Here is a 14,102-nt window from a genome sequence, read left to right as displayed (position 1 = left end):
AGGGTGACAATATACAGCCTTGATGCATTCTTTTCCCAATTTGGAACCAGTCTGTTGTTCCGTGTCTGGTTCTAACTGTTGCTTCTTGACCTGCATACAGATTTCTCAGGAGGCATGTAAGGTGGTCTGGTATTCCCATCTCTTGAAGAATTTTCACAGTTTGTTGCAATCCACACAATCAAAGGCTTTGGCATAGTCAATAAAGCAGAAATAGATGTTCTTCTGGAACTCTTTTGCTTTTTCAGTGATCCAACAGATGTTGGCAATTTGATCTCTGGTTCCTCTGACTTTTCTAAATCCAGCTTGAACATCTGAAAGTTCACGGTTCACATACTGTTGAAGCCTGGCTTGGAGAATTTTGAGCATTACTTTACTAGCGTGTGAGATGAGTGCAATTATGCAGTAGTTTGAACATTCTTTGGCATTGCCTTTCTTTGGGAATGGAATGAAAGCTGACCTTTTCCAGTCCTGTGGCCACTGCTGAGTTTTCCAAATTTACTGGCATATTGAGTGCAGCATTTTAACACCATCACCTTTTAGGATTTGAAATAGCTCACCTGGAATTCCATCACCTCTACTAGCTTTGTTTGTAGTGATGCTTCCTAAGGCCCACTTGACTTCTCATTCCAGGATGTCTGGCTCTAGGTGAGTGATCACACCATCATGGTTATCTGGGTCATGAAGATCTTTTTTGTATAGTTCTTTGTGTATTCTTGCCACCGCTTCTTAATATCTTCTGCTTCTGTTAGGTCCATACCATTTCTATCCTTTATTGTGCTCATCTTTGCATGAACTCTTCCTTGGTATCTCTAATTTTCTTGAAGAGATCTCTAGTCTTTCCTAGTCTGTTGTTTTCCTCTATTTGTTTGCACTGATCACTGAGGAAGGCTTTGTTATATCTCCATGCTCTTCTTTGGAACTCTGCATTCAAATGGGTATATCTTTCCTTTTCTCCTTTGCTTTTAGCTTCTCTTCTTTTCTCAGCTATTTGTAAGGCCTCCTCAGACAACCATTTTGCCTTTTTGCATTTCTTTTCCTTGGGGATGGTCTTGATCACTGTCTCCTGTACAATGTCATGAACCTCCATCCATAGTTCTTCAGGCACTCTATCAGATCTAATCCCTTGAATCTATTTGTCACTTCTACTGTATAATCGTAAGGGATTTGATTAAGGTCATACCTGAATGGTCTAGTGGTTTTCCCCACTTTCTTCAATTTAAGTCTGAATTTGGCAGTAAGGAGTTCATGATCTGAGCCACAGTCAGCTCCTGCTCTTGTTTCTCCTGACTGTATAGAGCTTCTCCATCTTCAGCTGCAAAGAATATAATCAGTCTAATTCAGTATTGACCATCTGGTTATGTCCATGTGTAAAGTTCTCTCGTGTTGTTGGAAGAGGGTGTTTGCTAGGACCAATGTGTTCTCTTGACAAAACTCTATTAGCCTTTGCCCTGCTTCATTCTGTACTCCAAGGCCAAATTTGCCTGTTACTCCAAGTATTTCTTGACTTCCTACTTTTGCATTCCAGTCCCCTATAATGAAAAGGACATCTTTTTGAGGTGTTAAGTTCTAGAAGGTCTTGTAGGTCTTCACAGAACCATTCAACTTCAGCTTCTTCAGCATTACTGGTCAGGGCATAGACTTGGATTACTGTGATATTGAATGGTTTGCCTTGGAAACGAGCTGAGATCATTCTGTCGTTTTTGAGATTGCATCCAAGTACTGCATTTCAGACTCTTCTGTTGACTATGATGGCTACTCCATTTCTTCTAAGGGATTCTTGCCCACAGTAGTAGATATAATGGTCATCTGAGTTAAATTCACCCATTCCAGTCCATTTTAGTTCGCTGATTCCTAAAATGTCGATGTTCACTCTTGCCATTTCCTGTTTGACCACTTCCAATTTGCCTTGATTCATGGACCTAACATTTCAGGTTCCTATGCAATATTGTTCTTTACAGCATCCGACTTTACTTCCATCACCAGTCCCATCCACAGCTGGGTGTTGTTTCTGCCCTGGCTCCATCTCTTCATTCTTTCTGGAGTCATTTCTCCACTCTTCTCCAGCAGTGCATTGGGCACCTACCAGCCTGGGGAGTTCCTCTTTCGGTGTCCTGTCTTTTTGCTTGTTCATGGGGTTCTCAAGGCAAGAATATTGAAGTGGTTTGCCATTTCCTTCTCCAGTGGCCCGCATTTTGTCAGTGGTCTTCTGGTTATCAACTTCCAAGTGCTGGGGAGGAGGCTTACATTTGAGTCAGAAGTAAACAAAGGAGATTGGAAGATGTTCACTTCTCTCATCCTTTTTTAAAGTAAATCCAGAAGAATAAATGAATGTGTAAGAGATTTTGTGGGAGAGGAAATAGGGAAGATGGCATTCTTTTATGGCCACCTGATGCAAAGAGCTGACTCTTTGGGAAAACCTTCATGCTGGGAAAGACTGAAGGCAAAAGGAGAAGGGGGCAGCAGAGGATAAGATGGTTAGATAGCATCACCGACTCAACAGACATGAATTTGGGCAAACTCTAGGAGATGGTGGAGGCCAAAGGCGTGTGGCATCTGCAATCCATGGGGTCACAAAGAGTCAGACATGACTTAGCAACTGAACGACAAGAACAAAAATTGCACAAGTCATCTGTGCAACTCTGTAATGTACAAATAAAAGGACTTTTTAAAGTCCTTTTAAATAGGACTCAGACCTCCATTGCTTTTTGTCCACATTTCAATACAATAAACATTGGAACCTAGGCAGAGATATGCTCCCAGTTGACTATATTGTTCTTATGAAAGGAATAAGATACGTAGCTTTATATATACATGTATTCTGATGCAAAGAGCAAGAGTGTACTCATTGGAAAAGACCCTGATGCTGGGAAAGACTAAAGGCAAAAGAAGAGGGTGGTAGAAGATGAGATGATTAGATAGCATCACCGACTCAGTGAACATGAATTTGAACAAATTCTGGGAAATAGTGGAGGACGGAGCAGCCTGGTGTGATACAATCCATGGGGTTACACAGAGCTGGACTCAGTTTAGTGACTGAACAACAACAAATTCTGTATGAGACTATAATGGTGGATACATGTCTATACACTTGTCAAAACACAAAGATTGTACAATACCCAAGTGGACCCAAACGTAAGCTGTGGGGTTTAAGTGATAATGATGTGTCAATACACATTCACTAATTGTAACAAATAGGCCACCCTACTCATGTTGTCTATGACTGGAAGAGTCCAAAGGAAAAACCGAAGTATCATTACCAGAACGCATGCTAGGATGCTAAACAACAGAATTCAACTGTACCAACTTACCCAAACTAGCTAGGGCTTTTTAAATTCCCTCCTCTTTGCCCCCTATGTCAGGGTCAAAGGAGAAGATAAAGAAGATTCCCAAACACCAGGCAGGTCATTCCAAAGTTGTCTTCATGTATAGTGATTTATAGTATATCAGTGTATACTACAGATAGTATAGATATATAGTGTGAATAACTGAGATTCTTCATAAATATTGAGGATTGTTGATGGTGGACAGCTCTGTCTCAATGGGAATTTTCGTATGAACAGATCAAAATGAGAATGAAGGTATGGAACTTGTGACAGTCATTAAATGCTTCACATTTTAGGCAGGATATAAATGGAACACTAATATATAACAATTCTTTGGGTTGAAATCAAGTCTAGCATCTTACATTAAGAAGATTAATTAGTTAATGTTTATAAAGTACCGTGCAGATATGCCCTTTTAAAATGCTAAGTATTCTAAAAACTACATTATAGCATTTTACTAAGTGTAAAACATCTAATGTTCATCATTTCTTTGGTACAGGTTGGCAAAGATTCCTTTGGCAATGATTATATAGAAAACTTAAAACAGAATGATATTTCTACAGGTAAAATTTCATCTTTCTTAAAGTTAGTTTTTATAACTTTCTTCTGGAATCTGGTTATAAGAAAAGTCAAATATAGAATAGAGTTATTAGATCCTCCCCTGGTGGCCAGAGAACTTTTATGCTCAGCTTTGTCTAATCTTGCTTGACTACCCTTTGGTTACTTCTTTCATATACATTTCTCCAGATGGGAATAAAATGGTAGGAGGTTACAAACCTTCATCTCGTAGAAATGTTTCAAAAGTAGGTGACAAGAGAAAACAGGTGCTGCATTCACAGAAGATATTTTAAGAAAAGTCATTGAATGTCATAGCTGGAAATGATCTGAGAAACCACTGATGCTGATACCATCATTTCACAAGAGAGAAAACTGAAGGCCAGATTGGTTCTGAATGTGTCCAAGAGCACACAGCTAAGCTGGAGCCAGAGCTAGGGCTAGAATGCAGGTCTCTGGCTCCAGCTCAGGGCTTTTTGCTGCTGCCAAAGGCTGCCTGATCAACATTTCCATTTACGCGCCAGACCATAATCCTGATGAGATGCAAAGCTTATGAAAATGAAGAGAATCAAACAAGTTCATTTTATGAGTTTGACCTTTAGTCTTTCATCCCAAGTCTGTCATTTCTTTCACTGAAGAAAAGAAATATGGTGGTCTAGGAAAATGCACATGTACAACTGTGAATAATCTGGAGGAACTGGAAGCGGGGGTGGTTTACTGGGCTGCCACTAATGTAGAAAAAAAGGCACAACGAAGTGTGAAGACTTGTGTGTTCCTCATTGTGTAGGGGATGAGTATAAATTAGCACTAATTACTTATTTCTTTTTTATCATTCCAGATGGTTAAAGGTTAAAAAGTTTTTCCAAGGATTAGTGTTGCATTGAAATTGTTAAAAAATAGATTATCCCTGCCAGGCTGTACATACGTGATGATTTCTTTTTTCTTTTAGAATTTACATATCAGACTAAAGATGCTGCGACAGGAGCTGCTTCTATCATTGTCGATAGTGAAGGTATATGTTTTGCACATTGGAGTATCGTTTCCAGAACTAGGGCAGAAACATCCATTTTTCACCCTGGTCCTGTGGATCTCTTACCATACCCACCACTCCAAGGCCTAATGTATGGTCTTTCCAATCTAAATATATATATTTCCTTTTATTTATACTTCCTAAGTTGATTGCTCAAATACAAAATTGTCCATCCAATACAAATGAGGTGATATAGTTGCCTCAAAATTATACTTATATTCTGTAGCATCCCATTACCCTTCATGTGAACCCAGAATTGATATTTATCTCTAAAAGTAGTTAAGTATTCATCTGTCACTTCAGTTACTAAGTAAATACATGTAAATAGATAGGTGCAAAGGAAAGTTGATGAATCGTATTTATAGAATATTTACTGAGCAAATGGCAGCAACCAATTGCTTATAACTTGTCATTAGTGTTCAATTTTGTCTGCTCTTTAAATAGCAATCAAATCTCAAAAGTATATATATACAACCATGTCTGTCACAGGACCTTGCAATAGTTGAAATGTGTCTTTTAAAAACAGTAACCTTCCAGGACTTCCCTCATGGTCCAGTGGTTAAGAATCCATGCTTACACTGCAGAGGGTGCAGGTTCAATCCCTGGTTGGGGAACAAAGATCCCACATGCCACAAGGTGTAGTCAAAAAAAGAAACAGTAACTTCTCTTTACCCTCAAGGAAAGTTTTTAGAATTTCTGCCAACTATTTTAAGTATAAAAACTCTTAAATAAGATTTTTTTAAAATCAGAGTTAATATTCAGAGAGCTTCCCACCACCCTCTGAATGGTGCTAGTGGTAAAGAATTCACCTGCCAATGCAGGAGACAAGGGTTCGATCCCTGAGTCGGGAAGATCTCCCAGAGCAGGAAATGGCAACCTACTCCAGTATTCTTGCCTGGAAAATTCCATGGACAGAGAAGCCTGGCAGGCTACAGTCCATGGTGTCACAAACAATCAGACATGACTGATCACATACACACACACACACAATATTCAGAAGGACCAAGCATTTCATGGAGCTCCTAGGACAGAAGAACCTACTGTACTGTGAGGAGTCAGAGTATACTGTATTAAATTAGGATTTGACTGAACTGAACTGTCCTAATATGTCTTTTATTTATAATGCAGTTTCACAAAATCATTTATCACAGAAATTACAGTATTTTCAGTCTACTTTAGTGATCTCAAAGTTGCAATAACAACCCCAAAAAATTATATTCTATTTAAAAACAGTAGACAAAAGTTTTCATCCTAACAACAGTCTGTGTCCATTACTTTAAGCCATATCTTATGTAATTATCACTTTTAACAACAGCTCATTCCCTGTCTGAATCCTCTTTTTCGATGGTGGTGGTGTTTCTAGGGATATCGTCAAGTTCTATTTCTTCCTTATCTGGGTGACATAATACCATGTTTTCCATGCAAAGATATAATTTAATATTGTGTATGGGCTGCCTATTACAGTAAACTTTGTCTGGTTTACAGCATATGGGATAAGAGCTAACACAGATAGCCAGAGAGGCAACAAGCAGCATCTTTAAGTGGAGGGATGAGTAGTGGTTCTGACAAGTTAAATTTGAGGTATGAATGAGCTAGCCATATGACAGTGTCCTCCAGACAGCTGTAGTCTTGGGCTTTGTCGCACATCAGCCAAAGCCAGGCCATACCCGTCAGCAGCACAGAGCAGCAGTGGACAGTGGCCAAGAGAATGAAGTCACTGGAGGAGAGAGGGGAGGAGGTATGCTGTCTTCCAGGATGCAGGTACTTTGAATTTTTCCAGTACTGAGATTGGGTTTACCCTGAACCACCCACACGTTATCAAGTCCTCCTTGGTCAACACACATACCTGTGGTAAGAGGACAGGCCGGCACGTGTTCTGTAGTCGGAAGAGGTTTTAGGTCATGTCTATACATGATCAGCACAAGCAGCCTAGAGCACAAAAGACTGCTGCAGCCCATCCCTCTGAGTCAGGCTGTCCTATAGACTATAATGCAAATTATATCCATAAATTTACATTTTCCACTGTTGTTTAGTCTCTAAGTCGTGTCTGGTGGACTGTAGCCCACCAGGATCCTCTGTCCATGGGATTTCCCAGGCAAGAATACGGGAGTGGGTTGACATTTCCTCCTCCCAGGGATCTTCCTGACCCAGGGATCGAAGCCACATCTTCTACATTGGCAGGCAGATTTTTTACCACTGAGCCACCTTTTTAGTCACATTTTAAAAAGTATAAAGGACCAGGTAAAATGAATCTTAATATATTGACTTAACCCTAAATACTATCCTTTCAACATGTAATCAAAATGTTCTTTAAAATTAATGAGCTATGTTACCTTCTTTTCTTAGTACTCAGTCTTTGAAATCTGCTGTGTATTGTGCAACTGAAGCTCATCTCAGTTGGAACGAGCCACATTTCAAGGGCTCAGTCACCACACATGGCTTGTACTCATGACTACCCTAAGGGACAGCACAGCTCTGGAGACTTCACCTGACAGAAAATGCACCACCACCGCTCCCCCGCTTGGGTCAGACTGTAGAGAGTGGCTCCAAGTGATGAGCATACAAGAGTCCTCAGTCCTGCTTCTGCTTGATCTAGTACAGTACAGGCCAGATATCACTGTCTCCCTACTTACCTAGTACAGTTTTTATCTGTTTAATATTATAAAATGTGTTTTGATTTACAAAATCACTTTGCAGAATACCCTGGGACATACACATGAACTGACTGCATACTACAGAGCATTAGTTTTTAGCATTAAGCAAGCTTCTTCCTGTTTATACTCATCATTATGACATCTGTCATTTAGGATTCAGAACCTTTACCATATACCTTGTATCAGCCATTTCCCATAAGGGAAACTATTTTAAGTATGTTATGTATAACTTATCAGCTAATATTCTGTGTACATAAGAATACTGAAAGGGAAATCTGGGTTTTTTTTAAGATTTTGCTCAAGATGATAAGAATAATATGATTCCTACAGAGATATAAAAGAAGGTCCATGGGGAATACAAAATTTAACCTGAGTGGCTTAGAAATATTAAAATTCATACTTATAACACATTTTTTATATAATGGTTTTCTAAGGGTGAATGTAACACTGCAGGATGTTGTTGCTTGATTTTGCTTGATTTTTAATATAAACATCTAGAAATTCTTTATAGGCCAGAATATCATCGTTATAGTAGCTGGAGCAAATTTACTTTTGAATACAGAAGACCTGAGGGAAGCAGCCAGTGCCATTAGGAGGGCCAAAGTAATGATCTGCCAGCTAGAAGTAACACCTGCAACTTCTTTGGAAGCCCTGAGAATAGCCCACAGCAATGGAGGTAATTTTACACATTTGTCTTTCTTTCTATAAAGCTTTTATCACTGTCTCAGTGAAAGTTAACTTTTCAACTTAAGCAATGCCATATTTTTCTGCAGTAAAATATTTTCTCCCATCTGAGATTGACTGCCTTCCTGTAGTTCTCAATAATGTTAGAAAACCTTACAAATGGGGAGGGGAGAAATAACACCAGTAGCATTTCTGATATTCTGAAATATAAATCTCCAGTCTAGTTAGCAGAAATAACTCAAGTAGTAACTGGAATCTTTGAAAGAGCCCCTTGTCCAAGATATACTCCAAGTAGTAGAATGAGTTCCATTCTGAGAAGCAGAGTTTAAGCTGCAGGTCATGGAGAATCACTGCCCAGGTGCACCTGGATAAACAGCTCAAGGACTGAAGATTAAATCTTCCTCCTTTTTGTAAAACCTTATCATCTTTTCTAAAAACAACAAAAAATTATTTATATGTAATATTTTCTATGTTGTCAATGTCCTTTAAGTAGCTCTTTTTGTTTTGTTTAATCTTAGGCTTTGGAAGTTTTCAAACACACAAAAGCAGGCAGAATTCTATAAGGAAACCCATGACCCAGCTTCAACAGTTGTCAACTCATGGTTAATCTTGATTCATCTGTTCTCTCACCCACTCCCCTTCTCACGCCCAACATATAACAAACTTGAAAAAAATCTAAGTAGTTTCATTCTGTTTGCTTCTTTTTTTTTTTTTATGACTGACTAATAGGAAATCATCTGAGTTAGAATCCCATTTCTGTTCCTTGTTAGCTTTATAATCTTAGCAGAATTATCTGATTTTTTTGAGCCATATCTGTTAAATGCATATAGATATATTCTCCTACAGAATTGTTCTAAGAATGAAATAAAATAAAATAGGATGCCAAGTTTGGTATAGTACTTCTCAGTAGACACCAATTTTCTTCCCTCTTTCACTTCTTTTTTTAAATTAAAATTAGGATAATATCCTGATTTCAGCACCCTTTAGTGAAAAAAATCAAAAAGTAGCCACTTATCTAAGACAGTGGCTTCTTCTTGATATTGTGGCCATAATTTTGTGACTTTTACTAAGAAGAAAATAGGGAGAGAACCACACTGACTTTTCCAGATCAAACTTTCTCATCAAGACAAAAAGGAAAAAAAGAAAAAAGTGTGTGCGTGTGTGTGTGTGTGTGTGTTTATAAGTGCTTTCTCTCAAAGTATAAGTGTTCTACATAGCAATAAATGGAAAATAAGTTACCGAAATGATTTTGTGGAGAATTTTAAAATGTATGTCCTGATTTAACAAATTTCCTCTTGACAAAACAACATGCCGTGGCAAATTCTCACTGACATTTAATGTATTTCTAATGGACTTGAAGCTGTCAGGAAGAATTTTGAGCCAAAACTCATTTGGTTACGTTTTCTTAGGGTGTCACAGATAAAGTCTAAGGCTTATGGTGAACATTCTCCACACTGCACTCATCGTAATCAGGTGATGTGAGTACAAGGAGCCACTTCATTCAAGCTCTTATCTTCCTTGTATAGGTCAAAGCATGTTCTCATGTAACTTCTCTTCTTTTCCTGCTATCCCTCGCTTCTCAGAGATGACTCTTCCTTCCGTCCTAGTCTAATAGCCTGTTGCCTACCCAGCTCGTGGAGGAGAGAAAGGTCCAGCAACCACAGGGGAAGAGCTAACCTTTCACAGGTGAGGCTAGAGTTATCTGGATGGGCAGGCAGCCTGACCTGGGCGGTCGTTTGGTTGGGGTCCAGCAGTGTTTCCTCTGTTATCTGCCAGGCAGTTTTTCTGTTGAGGAGCTGGAGGACCTGGGGCATCAGGAATGAGCAGGAGTAGGTGATGGAGGGCCACCGTCCACCTAGGCTACTTCACATTTTTCCTGAGAGCCAGCGTGCCTCAGGAAATTCTGCATGATCTTTCTTATATTGTTGTAATATTGGGACTATTTTTCCTGCCTGGAAAATCCCATGGACGGAGGAGCCTGGTAGGCTGCAGGCCATGGGGTCACTGAGGGTCGAACACGACTGAGCGACTTCACTTTCACTTTTCACTTTCATGCATTGGAGAAGGAAATGGCAACCCACTCCAGTGTTCTTGCCTGGAGAATCCCAGGGACGGCGGAGCCTGGTGGGCTGCCATCTATGAGATCGCACAGAGTCGGACACGACTGAAGTGACTTAGCAGCAATACCTGCACCTATATGTACTTTACAGTTTAGAAAGCACTTTCATACATATTTGATCCTCAGAAAAGCCTTATGACAGAGTAAGGCATGCATTATTCTCCCAGATTAAAGAGGAGAAGATAGAGAGGTTAAGTAATTAGCTCAACCAAAGTCACTGTAGAAACCACAATTCCAGACTCCAAGACCCAAGTTCTGTGTCCTAGGGCAAACTTTAAATAAAGAAACTGCCGTGTCCCATTGATTTCAAGGAACTGAGCCTTTATGAAGAGTATCTCTAGAAAAGTGAAACCAATGAATTGTAATACTCTCCAACATGTAGCCTAAGCTTTCAGTGTTATTACTGCTTAAGTCACAGAGACAAGACCCTACAGTGTTTTCGGCAGTGTGTCCCCTGCTACTGCTACTGCTAAGTCACGTCAGTTGTGTCTGACTATGTGCAACCCCATAGATGGCAGCCCACCAGGCTCCTCCGTCCCTGGGATTCTCCAGGCAAGAACACTGGAGTGGGTTGCCATTTCATTCTCCAATGCATGAAAGTGGAAAGTGAAAGGGACGTTGCTCAGTCCTGTCCGGCTCTTAGCGATCCCATGGACTGCAGCCCACCAAGATCCTCCGTCCATGGGATTTTCCAGGCAAGAGTACTGGAGTGGGGTGCCATTGCCTTCTCCCGCCCACATAAAACACATACACAAGCAACCGTGCACACGTGTGCCTTTGTCTAGTATCCAGCTGGTCCCCGTTTGGTACTTACCATAGCTTAGATTCTATACTATGAGTGGTGTGGGTGCGTGTGTGTTTGAATTTAATGTGTCTTCATTCTCACCTGAGAGAAGTGTATAGTACAGCAGAGTAGCACTGGTTTAGGAGTCATGAAGTATGGCTTTGAATTCAGAATCAAATCACTTACTAAATGGAGGACCTCGTGCAAGTACGTCAGTTCCTCTCACTGGGCCTGTTTCTTGCGTGAAACATGGGAATCGGACTGAGAGCCCTCACATTCCTTTAATGTCGTAATGTGAGAGTGGGCTGATCACAGAGCAGAACAGGCAGAGAATGAAGATCTGTTGAACACTGAGTGTCCTGTCCATTGCCCAGGGCTGGCATAGGTGCTGATCAGCATTATTCCATCTACAAGAAAGATGGTAAAATCATTGTCGTCATCCATTGACGACAATAAACCCATTGCCATGGGTTTATTTCACAACTCCCGTATCTCTTTATTGATAAGCAATGAGGTTTGAACTAAACACATTGTACAACTGGATTATATATCAGGTGTTAAAATACAGAGAAGAAAGTTCCCCCTCCATCTTTGTATATACTGTCTCAGAATTTACCAAAATGAAAGCATTGGTTTTACGCAACACCTGCAATGTCAAAAATGACTTGAGATCCCTCCGCAGCCCTCTCCTGTCTAGGTCACAGTGTTGTGAGGGAGGCCCACAGCAGAGCTGGTGCTGCAGCTGCTTGTGATGAAATTATGCGTGTTGGTTCTGGTCTTTATATCCATTTTAAAGCAAATGGAACATTACAGGAACAATTATAAATAATTGAAATTGTAAGATCGCCAAGAAATTAAATTCTAGGTAGGATACAAAATATCTTTTAATGCCACTTTAGTCCTTTTCCATTTAGCAAACCAGGCTTCTTGGCTGACCACCTTGACTTTGATGACATGGTTCAGCACATCACCCAAGCTTTGGGTGTTTTTGTTGCCCAAGTCACAGAGAAGAACCTCTAGAGTGAGAGGCTGCCTAGCCAGTGTTTTGGGTAGTCCAGCTGTCCCATGGTTTCTTTACTTACGGTGATGTCTTCTCCTGTTTCTCTGAGCTCGCTCGTAGGCCCTTCTTAACTATCCAGCCTCTGCCTTTCATGCTGACATCATTAACAGTCAGCTTCATTTTCCTGTCTTTGCCTGTACAATTGCCTTCCTGGGCCTCACCAGTTCCTCACTGATATTACTGTGCCAGCCATCAACAGCCTAAGACAATTGGGAGTTTAGTCCATTGTACATAGTAATGAATAATAATTACTGTCGGGTGCCGTCTGTCACCTCTGCAGCTCCAAGTTACTCCACGGCATTGCACATCCTGTGTTCTCTAGTTTCACATGGTTCCAGGATGACATCATTTTTTTTCCATCTTGGCTATTACAAGTTTGCATTCTTCTTTGATGAGCTCCATCTACTGATTCTTCATTTTTTCATCATGGTAAAGTATCCATGCTTATTTATGGTAGCATGAGCCAAAGAGGATCCTTTCTTTATGGCAGTGTTTTCCTCCTAAATTTAGTGATTAGTTGGACTCTAACTCTATGTATTCAATTTCTTTTGGTAAGAATGCTTCCCCTTAGTAAGATATAGGCAAATAAGATTTGACTGGTTTTTATACAGTATTTACAGTCAAATTAAATTGCAGAATTTCTCAATCCAGCCATTATTGCTTAAAATTCAATGTAACTGTTTCTTTAAAATTTGTTTTTTTTTATTGTGAAAAAGTTCAACTATATGTGAACATATAGAGGATAGTATGGTAAACCCATATATACTATCATTTAGCTTCAACAATTATCAACACTTGGCCAATCTTGTTTCACTTATACCTGGGATCATTTTGAAATGAAACCAAGACATTATCATTTCACTCAGAGTGTACTTGTTTCTTGATGTGAGATATTATATATATTTTAAGAGTTATGTCTTTGCATGGTATATAGCAGCTACTCTGCTATGGTCAGATTTATTAAATCTCCTGTGGTCAGATTTATTCTCAGCCTTTTGTAACTAATCACTTATTAATTTAGTGAGTAACCTCTCAGACTTTTTTCTCTTCTAAGTGTATAAATATAAATACACATATAGTTATATTTTATTTCTTTTGTTTGAAAGAAGAGGGGAATCTTACCACAGACTTTACTATAATACTTTTTTTTTTTTACTTATAAATAAATTATAGAAGTCTTTCTATGACAAACCAGAGATCTGCTTCATTTTTTTGAGTAGCAGTGGGGAGTATTTGTCATAATTTTTATCTACTCTAATAGATACTTAGTTTCTTTTGTTTTTTTTTCTGTTACAAGCAGAGCTGAATGAACACTACTGTACCTCATCTTTGCAGGCCTGGGTGTGCGTGTGTAGGACAGGTTTAGAAAAGGAATTACTAGATCAAGGCTCTTTTGCAATAAAATGGAATTTTTATAAGAAAAATTACTCTGTCCCATTGTTCCATCCTGACAGCTTGCTTTAACCTGTGTTCAGAGCTGCTGGGTGCAGAATTGAGGATCAGATAGGGTGAGCTATGGTGTTTCAACTCTATGCCTGCAGAAAATAGGGAACAACATATTTGTTTTGAAAACCTAAAAACTAAATGGATGTTTTAGAATGCTGGGCAGTGAGGGCCTTTATGCATAATTGACATCTCTGAGACCTTGCTGAAGTGCGTAAACCAATGAGAGAGATTTTTGCCAGGATCCAAACTCCAACAGAAGGCAGACAAGATGGGTGGACAGGCAGGGGTATGGGGCTATGGCTAAAGGACAATATAATAACAGTAATAATCCTTTACTTTTGTCCAACACTTTACAGTTTACACAGGGCTTTTACATCCATTTTCTAATTTAAGTTTCACAATAGCCCTGTGTAAAAATATGAGCAGCCAAAAATATACCATAGAATT

General features: G+C 39.5%; 1 protein-coding gene across 8 annotated transcripts in view; it reads left to right on the top strand.

Moving 5' to 3' along the window:
• Nucleotides 1–14,102, top strand: part of RBKS (ribokinase) — a 109,105-nt gene that overhangs the window by 44,664 nt on the left and 50,339 nt on the right. For all 8 annotated transcript variants that reach the window (XR_009599786.1, XR_006059140.2, XM_027966632.3 and 5 more), the window contains exons 3-5: nt 3,823–3,886; nt 4,828–4,890; nt 8,074–8,238. Coding sequence is in view for 6 of the 8 variants with exons in the window: in XM_027966632.3 (XP_027822433.1) it covers nt 3,823–3,886; nt 4,828–4,890; nt 8,074–8,238 (292 nt within the window). In the remaining 2 variants the exon portion in view is untranslated. The remainder of the gene's footprint in view (nt 1–3,822; nt 3,887–4,827; nt 4,891–8,073; nt 8,239–14,102) is intronic.

The sequence above is a fragment of the Ovis aries genome, chromosome 3 (assembly GCF_016772045.2).
Source record: "Ovis aries strain OAR_USU_Benz2616 breed Rambouillet chromosome 3, ARS-UI_Ramb_v3.0, whole genome shotgun sequence".
NCBI classification, from domain to species: domain Eukaryota; kingdom Metazoa; phylum Chordata; class Mammalia; order Artiodactyla; family Bovidae; genus Ovis; species Ovis aries.
This window is presented reverse-complemented; position numbering and strand designations above follow the sequence as displayed.